The sequence below is a fragment of the Podarcis pityusensis genome, assembly GCF_964106645.2.
Source record: "Podarcis pityusensis genome assembly, chromosome: 3".
In the NCBI taxonomy this organism is placed as follows: Eukaryota; Metazoa; Chordata; class Lepidosauria; order Squamata; family Lacertidae; genus Podarcis; species Podarcis pityusensis.
This window is the reverse complement of record NC_138026.1, coordinates 20,918,660-20,930,924: the sequence shown is the minus strand read 5'-3', so window position 1 is coordinate 20,930,924 and position 12,265 is coordinate 20,918,660. Positions and strand designations below refer to the sequence as shown.

Here is a 12,265-nt window from a genome sequence, read left to right as displayed (position 1 = left end):
CGTTTGCCTGTGTGAAGAGATGTGTGTGCATGTAGAGAGCTCTGGCTTTTATGTGGCTGGAATGTGGCTTATGGTACAAAGGTAAGAGTACATGTTGCGTTTCTATGCGTTGCTCTGGTTCGCCAGAAGTGGCTTAGTCATGCTGGCCACATGACCCGGAAGCTGTACACCCGCTCCTTCGGCCAATAAAGCGAGATGAGCACCGCAACCCCAGAATCGTCCGCGACTGGACCTAATGGTCAGGGGTCCCTTTACCTTTACATGTTGCTCCACCCACCTTTGTCTCTGGCTCCGCCCACCACTGGCATCTACCCCAAACCCATGCAGACCTGTATGAACTCATCAGCAAAGGTGCAGAAAAAAGTCCTGTCCTTTTTTACATGTCTCCCAGTCATTCAGAACACCGGAGGAAAAGCCAGCTATTAAGAAGAATCAGCCAACCTCCTTTTCTAAAATGAGTTCCCTGGCAATTATGCCAAGACTGATAAGGGGACTCTCCAGCAGTACCTCTGTTTCCATTAACCTTGTCCTGTCTAAATCAGTCTTAACAACAATGTCAATACCCATGCAGGTTAAAATGCCCGCTAGAGCCTACCAAGTGTGTTCCAGTAAAGAGGGAACATCAGGATCTTCTAACAATCTGTTCAACCACAAGCACCTGAAGAATTGCACAAAGTTGCAGGGATTGTCATAGCTAAGTTTTTTGTTTACTGCATCGGGAAGGTGGAAAAAAACCTAGATTCTTATCCAGTAATGTGGAAAAAATGATCTAGCATACATTTTAAGGACTCCTTTGTTTTAAAACAAAAAAACAGGCTGTAGTCAAACAGAACACAATACTGGCAAAAAACAATTATAACAGCCTATGAGATCACTAAACTCTGGGCCCATCAGTTTGTTTCCAGACTGCTCAGAAAATGATTTCCCCCCTCACCATATGTTTCTGCTGCTTTAATACACAGATTCCTAATCCTGAAAGGGCCTCTGGGCACTGTTCCAATGCATACTGCTTGCTTGAGAATTTGGAATACATGTTAAAGAGATTAATGTGCTTTAAAAAAAAAAAAAAGAGAGAGAGAAAGAAATATAAATCAATGCTAGGATCTAGCAAGGTAAAAAAGGTAAAGGATCTCTAGATAGTTAAATCCAGTCAAAGGCGACTATGGTGTGCAGCGCTCAACTAACTTTTAGGCCGAAGGAGCCGGTGTTCGTCCACACATGGCTTTCCAGGTCCTGTGGCCAGCATGACTAAACCGCTTCTGGCGTAACGGAACACCATGACGGAAACCAGAGCACACGGAAACACCGTTTACCTTCCTGCCACAGAGGTACCTATTTATCTGCTTGCACTGGTGTGCTTTCGAACTGCTAGATTGGCAGTTGATCTAGTAAGATTCCAAGTGAACCATCACCAGCATAAGGTTTTTTGCCACTACCGTACACTGCTGCTACTAAGGGCTACTGAGCTCGCAGTAGTGCAAGGGACTTATGTAGCACTGCTGTACCCGTGTAACTGTTCTAGCATGCCCTATGCAAGGATTTGCACAGCTGAGAAATGAGCAGAATGTCATGGCTACACCTGACAGAGCCAACAATAATATTAAAGGTAAAGGTACCCCTGACCATTAGGTCCAGTCGTGGATGACTCTGGGGTTGTGGCGCTCATCTTGCTCTATAGGCCGAGGGAGCTAGCGTTTGTCTGCAGACAGCTTCCGGGTCTTGTGGCAGCATGACTAAGCCGCTTCTGGTGAACCAGAGCAGTGCACGGAAACACTGTTTACCTTCCCGTCGGAGCGGTACCATTTATTTACTTGCACTGGCATGCTTTCAAACTGCTAGGTTGGCAGGAGCTGGGACCGCACAACAGGAGCGCACTCTGTCACGGGGATTCAAACTGTTGACTATAATGTTACAGCTACAGGTAAAGGTAAAGGACCCTTGGATGGTTAGGTCCAGTCAAAGGAGACTATGGGGTGCGGCACTCATCTCGCTTTCAGGCCAAGGTAGCCGGTGTTTGTCCACAGACAGTTTTCTGAATCATGTGGCCAGCATGATTACATGACGAGTGCCAGAGCGCACGAAAACGCCATTTCTTTTCCCGCCGCAGCGGTACCTATTTATCTACTTGCACTGGCGTGCTTTCAAACTGCTAGGTTGGCAGGAAAGTTGAAAGGGGAGCTTAGAGGTTGTGTAGGGTGGGAAAGGGAAGGTCTAGGGCAGCAGTTCCCAAACTTTTTTGAGTTGTGGAGCACTTTTCAGGAGAGAAATTAATTACAGAGCACCATTGCTGTCCTTATGCCAAAGAAACATTTGTGCAGTTTTATTTCCAATCGCTTTGCAGGGCAGAGTTTGGAAATTGATGCTTTAGGGAGTTAATGTGGGGGCAATGGCAAGGGGCTGTCCAGCAGACACAGCAGGGGAACAGACCCTAGTTATTGTGTGTTTCTAGAGCTTAATGCCCTGTCCTGGCATCAATGGAGCTGAAGATGGCCAGGCTATAAATAAAATTGGTTGGTCACTGTGGGCATAGAATGCCTTTAGTGTGATCTAGCAGGCCTTGTCTTATGTTCTTATGATATAAATAAACATGTATATGATCAGGATGATTAGTGAGTTGTTCATTGGTTCAATGTTATTTATAATGCATTTTTTTAAAAGAAAAATTGTATGCTGCACCAGAGTAAAAGAAGGTGGGCAATTTCCTCCCATGCCTATTTCAATGAAGGCAGTGAAGACTTACAGGTGAAGCAGGGATTCTTTCAGGTGAAACGGGGATTCTTATCTGTATTAGTTGTGAGAGCATTACTGGTGAGTTGAGCAAATTATCCCAGATTAACTAACAAGGAGCAGGAGTGGAGAGTGGGTTATCCTGCGGGTGGCCATAATCTGTATGGATTTTCTCCTGGGTGGGTGTGAATTCTTTCCCTAGGAGGAATGAAAGGAAATAATTAAGATTTTGGGGGCTTTATTTCCTTGATCAAAGAACTACAACAGGCCAGCAACATTTCTTTATCGGAAAGGTGAAGAACCTCCCTCACCCATTATTTTGCAGCCCTGCCACATTCACCACAAAACACTGATTTTTAAGAGGACAGGGCTCCTGTACCTTTTGAGCTGCGGCTCTCCGCTTGCGGAATGCTCTCCCCAGAGCGGCTTGCATGGCGCCTTTGTTACCTATATTTCAGGTACCAGGCAAAATCTTTCCTCTTCACCCAGGCCTTTGGCCAATTAAACAATCAATGGCCTTTTAAACTGCTGGTGGCGGCGGGCAGTTTGCTTGTTACTATGGTATGTGCTTTTGTGTTTTTATAGTATAAGCTGCCCCGTGATCCTCTGAGGAAAGGCTGGAATGGACTTTGGTGATATGGTGCCCTGAAAGAACACAAAATTTGAGCCCCCCCCATTATATATTTCTTATTTTCACAAGAATTACTTTTTGTACAGTTGCTTTTTAAATGGATATTCTCAATAGTTACCAATATAAATATAGGTATGATGGTGATGTGCCCCCTCAGCTTGGTGCCCTGTGTGGGGCAACTGCCCTAAATCTGGGGTTGGAAGAAAATAATAATAACAATAACAACAACAATAATAATCACTATGCAGAAGAGGGGTTTTAGGCAGCAACGAAATTGCCTCTGCCAAGCATCCCCTTTTCTGCATAACTACTGAGAGGTGCAGGAGCTCTGCCTCTTTCGCACCTGGCCATCCCATCAAGAGACAAGGAATTTGTGCGTGTGCTTTTATTACATTTATATACTATATTTTCTTCCCAGAGGCTGGTTAAGAGGCGGCCATCATCCCAAGGTGAACAAGTGTGGTCGATGACTGAGTGGGGATTCTAAAATCCCTGGTCTCCCGGGTCCTGAAATTCTATTTTATTAAAAAGTATAAAAAGTTATTTAATTTTCAGATTTTGAAATTTACAAACGTTAAACAATCAAAACAAGAAGAGAATTCAGTAAATTCCAACGGACTTCCCTCCTCCCCTTTTGCGGGTTATGTTAACTTTTTTCCTTCTGCACCTTCTCTATGAATCTCCAGTACAACCATAGCCCAACAAGTATCATTCCAACCCTACTCGTAATTTTAATTGTTTACAATGGTGTGCTTTTTAAGGTAAATGATATATTTCTCCCGTTCCTTATTTCTAATGGTTTCTAATTCTTCCCCTTTTTTCTTTTCTTTTTTGCTATTTCAGTATAACCCATCAGTTTAATCGGCCATTCTTCTCTGGTGGCGACTACCTAGGTCTGACCGCTCTAACCACTATGCCGCACTTCCTCTTCCTGGGGAAAAACGGGCCTAGCGACCCCAATGTAGCCCGACCGGGGGTCGGTGGCGGAGGAGGAGGAGGTGGCGGCTCCCCTCCGCGGAAAACGGACCCGGCGGGCCAAACCTCCTTTGCGCTTGCGGCTCTTCCCCCGCCCCCGCCGACAACTCCAGCGTGCCAGGCGGGCCTCAACCATAGAGACGCGAAAGGGCCCTTCCAACGTCAACCGGAAGTTCCGGACGCCGCGCGTCGTCACGCTCTCCGTCGATCTCTCCCGGCCCCCCCCTTACTTCTATGTTGCCAGGGGTAGGGAGGAGGCGGTGGAAGAAGAGGCGGCCCTATGAGCGGTGGCGGCAGACCGGCGCCCCTCAGCGGCAGCGGGCCGAGGAGGAGAAAGGGGGAGAGGGAACCAAGTAATGGCGGCCAGTTAGTGTGTGACTGAGCTAGAGGAGGAGCAGCTCCCCGCGTCCCTTCGAGCCCTTGTTCCTCGCCCGGCGGCGGCTGAGGCGCCGCTCCCCAAAGCAGAGGCGGCGGCGGCGCCAGAGACTGAGCCTCCCTCTCCGGGGCGGCTGAGGAGGCGGCGGCGGCGGGAGGGGGGCGCCATGGTGAACACCCGAAAGAGCTCCCTGCGCCTCTCCCGCAAAGCGGCGGCGGCGGCAGGCTCCGGGCCCGGCAGCCATTTCATCTCGTCCAGGACCCGTTTGTCTAGGACCAGCGCTCGGGCAGCGGCGGCGGCGGCAGCAGCAGCAGCGGCGGCCGCCGGTCAGGATGAAGAGTCGGCCCGGGTCAGTGGGGGGAGAGGAAGACGAGGCGGGTGCCGAGGGAGGGAGACCCGGGGCGAGTCCCGTAGCGACGGCGGCGAAGAAGGGGCCGTTGTCGGTGTGGGTCAGCCATTGGGGTGGGGGGAGGCGGGGAAAGGGGCGAGCTTGCGGGGGGGGGGAGTGCGCTGGCTCATTGTCCCGCTCCGAGGGGCTGAAGTGCAGCGCGACCGCTCGGGGCCGCAGCACCTCAGAAGGAAACCCCCCATAGAACCGATCCGGACCCTGCGATGACGGGGGTTTTCTTCCGGAGGGTGGCAGCAGGGGAAGGAGTTTGGGGAGGCTTTTCTGTGGTGGCGCCCCATTCGCCTGGTACCTTCATTGCATAAATCCGGGCCTGGGCGAAAGCATTCTTTTCTCCCAATTAAACCATCTGTGTCCTTTTAAACTCTCGATGTGTTTGTGTGTGTGTGTGTGGGGGGGTTATCCATTTGTTGTTTGTATTCAGGTTTAATTTCGCGTGGTTTTTCTGTTGTGAAGCGCCCTTCGATCTTCGGGTGAAAGGGCAATCTACAGATGTAATGAACAGGAACAACAACAAGAGGAGGGGAAGGGGCTCCGGCTGAACTTCTCCAGGGTGACTGACTGCTTGCGTGTTTTGCATGCAAGCACAATATTGTGTTTTTTTGTGGGGCTTCTGCTGCTCTGTATGTGTGCGGAGGCTTGTCTGGTTTGTGGGACTAAAGAAAGGCACGAGAGTCTGGAAAAAAAGGGGGGGGGTCCTTTACTTGTATCCGAGCTGGCCGCCTTGCTTTGGTGTTGTGCCAGAGTTGAGGGTGGGTGGGTGGAAAGCATCGGGGCCTGTCTGGCTCTGTTGCAAGAGGTGGACGTGAGCAGCGAGCCGGGAGGGAGCTTGGGTTTTTTTTTGCAGCAGCTCTCTATGCGAGCGAGTGAGCGAACCGAGGTCATTTGAGGTAGGACGTGTTGTGTGAGCTTGCACAGCTGAAGGAGGACGCTGCTGGCTGCGGCCAAGAGCTAAGCGGGGGCAAAGTGTGGCTGGTTGGGCGGCTCAAGAAGTAGCTGTAGAGGCGGGTTCTGGCGAAGAAGGAGCAGTTGATAAGAGAGAGGAAACAAAAACCCCAATTTGCGCTCTTGCTCTCTTTCGCCCGTCTTCTGTATGTAGGAGGCGCAGAGAGACTGGCAGGGTCTGCTGTGCCACCCAGCTGTCTGGGGCACGGCGAGGCTCCCCCGCTGGCCTATGCTGGGACTGCATTTTAAAGGACAACATGGGGAAGAAGAAAAAAGTTTAGGCTTAGAACTGCCAATTTTGTAAATTTCTTAGAAAACCTAAATGGAGTGCAGTTTTCTTTATTAAAAACTGTTTCCTGTTTGGCAGGGTAGGGGAAACTGGGTAATTCTCTGACAATTTTGGATAGAGATGCAATTTTACCTCTGAGGAACGTATCGATAACTCGGTCCGGTAGAGCATGAGACTCCTAATCTCAGGGTTGCGGGTTTGAACCCCATTTTGCGCAAAAGTTTCCTGCATTGCAGAAGGTTGGACTGGGTGACCCTTGTGGTCCCTTCTAACTCTATATGACTCTTTGATTAGTTATTTGCCTACATTTCCGGATAGTTTTGTTTTTTTTAATGACAATCAGTAATGTGGATAGGTTCTTCATCTATTTATTAGTTTTCATTGGCGATGCACTATGTAAATGAAGGAAAAATCACCCCCCCTACCACCCCAACCTTATGCTTACGATAGCAGTGTTTCACACTGAATGTAACTGACCTGTAGATAGGAGTATGTGAATGAAAACAGCAACACTATACGTATCTTTGTTATCCATTAAAATCCATTTATAAAAACAATTAAAAAAGACAGGCAGTCATGAACTTTTAAAAAGAATCACAACTGAATCTTATTATACCCTGTTCAGGGTACCTTATTTTAAATACTGTATGTGAGCATTATCTGCCAACCTTTCAAATGTGAGAAATTATAAATTCCTGGCATGACACATTCAGCCAATCTATTGTTTCTGTAGGGACAGACATAGATGTATTAAAGGGTGTTGTTTCTGTTGCTTCTTTGTAAAGTCACAAAGTAGCCTGATCAATGGGTCATCAAAAGTACTGTATAAGTACGGTATGTTATGTATAAAATGTTCTGATTATTTTTAACTTAAAAAGAGCAGTTGAGTGATTCTGTATGATAGCCTTGGACACTGAAGCACATCTTTTGTTTTACTTACATAAACTTATGGGGTTTTGATCTGAACCCAACTAGTTTACAATGTGTGAATATGAAATATCTTTCCTAAAAGAGTTTAAAAACCTATTGAGTATTAGTAGTTTGCAGTGCTTTTTTTCTGGAGGAATGCAGGGGTACGTATACCCCTAAACATTTAGTGAATCTTAAGTTTGGCCTCATTGAGGGGCAGTATTTCAATATGAGTAGGAAAATGAGAGTATGGCTAAAATTTTTTTTTAAAGAAAAGGCACTGGCAGTTATAAAGAATGCTTAAAGACCTATTTAATAAAACAGCAGCATGATGCTGTGCATGGCTACTCAGGTACAGTGGTACCTCGGGTTAAGTACTTAATTCATTCCGGAGGTCCGTACTTAACCTGAAACTGTTCTTAACCTGAAGCACCACTTTAGCTAATGGGGCCTTCTGCTGCCGCCGTGCCGCCGGAGCACGATTTCTGTTCTCATATTGAAGCAAAGTTCTTAACCTAAAGCACTATTTCTGGGTTAGTGGAGTCTGTAACCTGAAGCGTATGTAACCCGAGGTACCACTGTACATCCCACTGAGTTCATTGGGACTTACTCCCAGGTAATTGCTGTAGAACTGAAGCCTAAATTTAATCATAAGCATTTAAGATTGGTGAGTATGTATAAATTTACTGACAGTGAAAATGTTAAAGATGTTTGCATCCATCCATGATAACATGGAAAACTAATTTCAGATATATGCCTTTAAAATTGCTTGTGTGCTTGTTCAGATTCTTAGGACAGTTATGTACTTTCATAGTGCACCTAATATTTTCTAATTTCGGTCTCATAGAAAGAGATGCATATGATTGTGAAATGTGCCTAGTACAGCAGATATAGGTATAAGTGTTTGAAAAATGTCTTTCAGGCCAGGCAAGTGAGTCTCTTTAAGTATTCTTTCAAAAACTACAGATGCTATATTTGAAATATTTGTATTGGGAACTAGATCCTGAATATTAGCCAGCTGTTTTAATGCGCTTATGGAGCTTTGCGTACATGCAGGGATTTTCTTGTTCTATCCTGAGCTGTTGGAGGAATCCCCATGCCGTCTTCTTTCCATTGAAGAGGAGGGTTCTTTGGAAGTGCATCTTGGATTGCAGTCGTTTCTTGTCATTCTTCTTTATCTGTTCCTTGTTTGACAAGTGGAATGCTTCACAATATTGCCTTTTTTGTAGGCTTATTTCAATATTATTTTTAAAAATGTTATTTGCTTAGAAATCTGATGCTGATTCTGTTCAGCATTGTTTTGATTATTTCTAATGGAATATCATGCAAATTACATGCACTACTTATGTTCATTGCTGTTAAGCCTTATGTGCCTGTATGAATGGGGAAAACTGTATAAAAGGTGAAGTGTGATCATTTATTAAAACCACTTAGATAACAGTTGTCTGTCTTCCCCCCCACCCCCCATGAGATACCATACAGAACAAAGCTGACCTATTAAAATTTTTCTTAGACCTTGTATAATAGTGGATTGCATGCAGACATTTTGAAGCCAGATTCCAAGAAAAAAAACCATACATATAATAGTGATTGTTTTACAAATAGCACCTTGCTATTTTTATTCTGCCATGACAGTATGTGAGGTCATAATCCTAAGCATACATGCTTCAAAGTCAACTCTAGTGAAATTAATAGGATTTACCTCTGTAAATATGATTATAATTGACATAAAAGCTTGTGCAACTTCTTGCTATTTGTTGTTGAAACATTTTTGTTTATCTAGAAAAGAGATCCTTAGCCGTTTTTGTTAGATACCCGAGAGGTGATTTTAGTGTTGGAAAAAGTAATGTTTAGTGATTCTTGGATGAACATAGTTGCAGTAGCCTAGGTTACAGATAACAGAATGAGGTATTGTTATTGTATATTTGGTAGTACGTACAGGAAATAAAGTGGAGTATTGTTCAGATTGATTTTTCAGATCATAAAAATTGTATGATTCGGATGTGTGTTTTTTTAAAAAATATCCTAAGCATTACTGTTGATAACATTTGAAACTGTAAACCAAAAGGTTTTAAAATTAATCTTCTCTCATGTGGTTATTATTCTTACCTTGTTATTTACAAAGCTAGTTTTATGATCCTTCGGGATGAAGTAAGATATCAGAGATACCTGCATTGCAGGAGGTTGGATGACCCTCTGAGTTCCTTTAAACTCTACAATTCTATGATTCCATGAGAACAAATGCTGTCATAAGGAGTGACCTTAATAGTTATTTGTAAATTACAGTTGCTGGTTGAAGAAGGTCCTTACTTAGCACAACAGGGGGAAAGTTTCCATTCTTGTGATTTATATTTTTTTTGGAGGGGGGGAGGGGAAGATTTATGTAAGATTTACCCAACTTAATTGAGCAAGAACACATTACTGAGAAATGCTGCCTGAGTTGTTACATGTGTTTGTTGCTAGAAGCAGCACTTTCAGCGTGTCTTGATTTAGAAGTATAGCACCCTCATGTATTTAATTGCAGTTGAGGCATAGAAATGTTCCAGCTGAAGTCTATACCAGTCTTCCATGATTTATCAAAATTGAAGTATTTTTGGAAACAAATCTCACTTAAAGGTTGAGAAGTCTATCTAGTATAATAGGCTTTATTTCATATTTAAAATTGATGTTGAATTCCCTGTGGCCTATCTAGTCCAGGTGCTGAATGGATATTGTGTGCTTCAGTGACCCTTATGGATCATCTGTTTGAATCATAACAAAGTTATTCAGAACAGCCTGTCAGAAGATTCTTATGCACCCTCTTCTTAAAAAATCCCCAAGAATGAAATTGCATCACTTACTAGTCAGATTGTTGCAGTTAATTTCTAAAAGTCATTGGGTTTTACTGTGTAATTCTAATCCATTGTAAGTTCTGTCCTTAATTGTTAGGAGAAACAGTGGTTTTAGCTTTTCATTCTGAAATACATTTGATGTTTAAATTGTTGTTACGCCCCTTGCCCCAGTACTCTGTAGTCTGAACAAACTTGCTACTTCGAGTCACTCAGTACATGAGATTATTTCAAAGCTTTTATCATTCTTGTAGCTTTCTTCTGGGCTGTGTCAATATTACAGATCAGGGGCCACTAACATTTTTGGGAGGAGCGAGAGATGAAGTTATTCAATGCACACAATGCTCGATTCTGCCCAGTATTACCTTGAAGAATATAACATTTAATGTCAGTGCTTAAGACACGTCACATAGGTTGTGCAACATCCTTACCAAAGCAAGTCCAAGCTAGTCAGCTGTAATTTAAATTGAACCCAATAGTTTCACAGCCAGCCTTTGCCAAAATATTTTGTAGTTGTCTCCTAAGAATTAAAAAAAAGGATAACTGTTGACAAAGGACTGTTAAGCTGTCTTGAAACAGTCACCAGAGCTAAACTAGAAATATATCTGGAAATCATTGTAGCTTGTGATAATATTTTTTTTAAAGCTTTGTGTTTAGGAATACTTGTTTTTAATTACACTGAGCAATAAGCTGGTTGCTAAGTGTCTTCAGGCAATGATGCAACAGTTTTTCTGCCTTGTCTGCTTTAGCTAGTTCAGCTCTCCAATACCACTCAAAAAACAGGTTTCAAACCAGTTGTGTAGCTTCATTTTCAACTCAGAACAGAATTACTCAGTATATTTAATAAAGGATTGGCCTGTTTTACTGGTATACTTCATTAATAGAGCAGGCACACCTTTGGGTTGTTCACACAGCATGTACAAACATGGCTGTGGTCTGGTAGCTTACTGTTTAATATTTTAAATTATATAGTGAGTTAAATTTTTTTCTAAATTAATTAATTCTGTTGTCTGTGTTCAGTATATTTAGTTTACAGCTCCATGATAGCTAAGAAGCAGTCAAAGCATTTATTGTAGTAGTGTTCAAACTATATTCTGTGGAATTCGGAGGTTGTCAAGAAGATCACTAACAGCGCTTTTCTATTTTAAAAAAAGATAGCATGTCAGCCTTTCAGAAAGTCTTGAGCGTATTCTAGGGCACTTCCTTGGTCCTTTTTGGTTAAAGGTTTTTCTGGTGCCTGGCAAAAACTGGTGCCTGGCATGGTTTTCACAGGAGAGGGATCCACAAGGAAAGAAGACCCTGAGGTTAGGAAACTTGAATTTTGTTGGCTTTGCAGGGAAATGAGGACTCTGAATTTCAATGGGATTTGAGAACTTCAAAGTACAAGTCCTTAATTTGTTTATTGTTGTAATTCATTGAAACCTTCAAAAAGGTTTTAAATTCCCAGTTGCCAGTAACTATTCTTCAGAAGCAAAGAAAAGCCATTTCAATGATAATGAAAAGAGGGTATAAAAATATTCTGCAAAAGTGATTTTCCTTGTTAGCTTGCAAATTATATTATTTATTAATTAAAGGTTTTAGAGCATTTATGACCTCTAGATGTATGATGTGCTGTTTTGGGATGTATTGTAGTTTGATCAAAGGAAACATTGGCTCTCCTCTCCTCTCTAATATAAATATTGGAACTTGGTGAAAATCTGATGCAGCCTCTGGAGAAAGATATAAAGCAACTCTTTCATTTTCCTTATGTCTTCTTCCTAGGATTAGATTTCAGTTTTGGCTTGGGTAGTTACATGTATTTTGTGAAATTCCTGTGGGTTCACTAAAAGTAGTACTACAGTTGTCTGAACAGAAATGGATTGCCCATATTTTCCAGATATGGTCCCAGAATGTTTCTTTACCAATGAGAGGTAGTTTAAAATCAGGTGGTTTAAAATGAGACTATCAGCTTGTCTTTTTTTTTCCCTCTTAGAGAGATGATGGTAGTGATGGTAGCTTGAGTGATAGCCACATATCTCCTCCAGCCAAACGTACCTTGAAACATGCAGATTCTGTATGCAAAGACAAATCAAAATCTCGCAGTACTGGGCAGCGAGAGGAATGGAGCATCTCAACTGGACAGTCCCGGTAAGAATGTTAACAGTATTCAAATATTTGTCCATTAGAGTTCTGCCCATTT

The 12,265-nt window shown here is 43.3% G+C and overlaps 1 protein-coding gene and 1 long non-coding RNA gene across 4 annotated transcripts in view; one reads left to right on the top strand and one right to left on the bottom strand.

Annotated features, from left to right (window-relative positions):
• Positions 1–2,605: 2,605 nt before the first annotated feature.
• Positions 2,606–4,440, bottom strand: LOC308473670. The gene is made up of 3 exons (XR_013984173.1): positions 4,248–4,440; positions 3,761–3,873; positions 2,606–2,925 (listed from the first exon to the last, which is right to left on the bottom strand). It is a non-coding gene; the product is annotated as an uncharacterized lncRNA (long non-coding RNA).
• Positions 4,441–4,566: 126 nt separating this feature from the next.
• ATAD2B (ATPase family AAA domain containing 2B) overlaps positions 4,567–12,265 on the top strand; it is a 56,757-nt gene continuing 49,058 nt past the window's right edge. Inside the window, exons 1-2 of one of the 3 annotated variants that reach the window (XM_080998929.1) lie at positions 4,567–5,058; positions 12,059–12,213. In XM_080998929.1, the coding sequence (XP_080855055.1) occupies positions 4,876–5,058; positions 12,059–12,213 (338 nt within the window). In that variant the 5' untranslated portion in view covers positions 4,567–4,875. Of the gene's footprint in view, positions 5,059–11,330; positions 11,391–12,058; positions 12,214–12,265 lie in introns of those variants that run through there. The other 2 variants (XM_080998930.1, XM_080998931.1) reach the window with 2 other exon arrangements.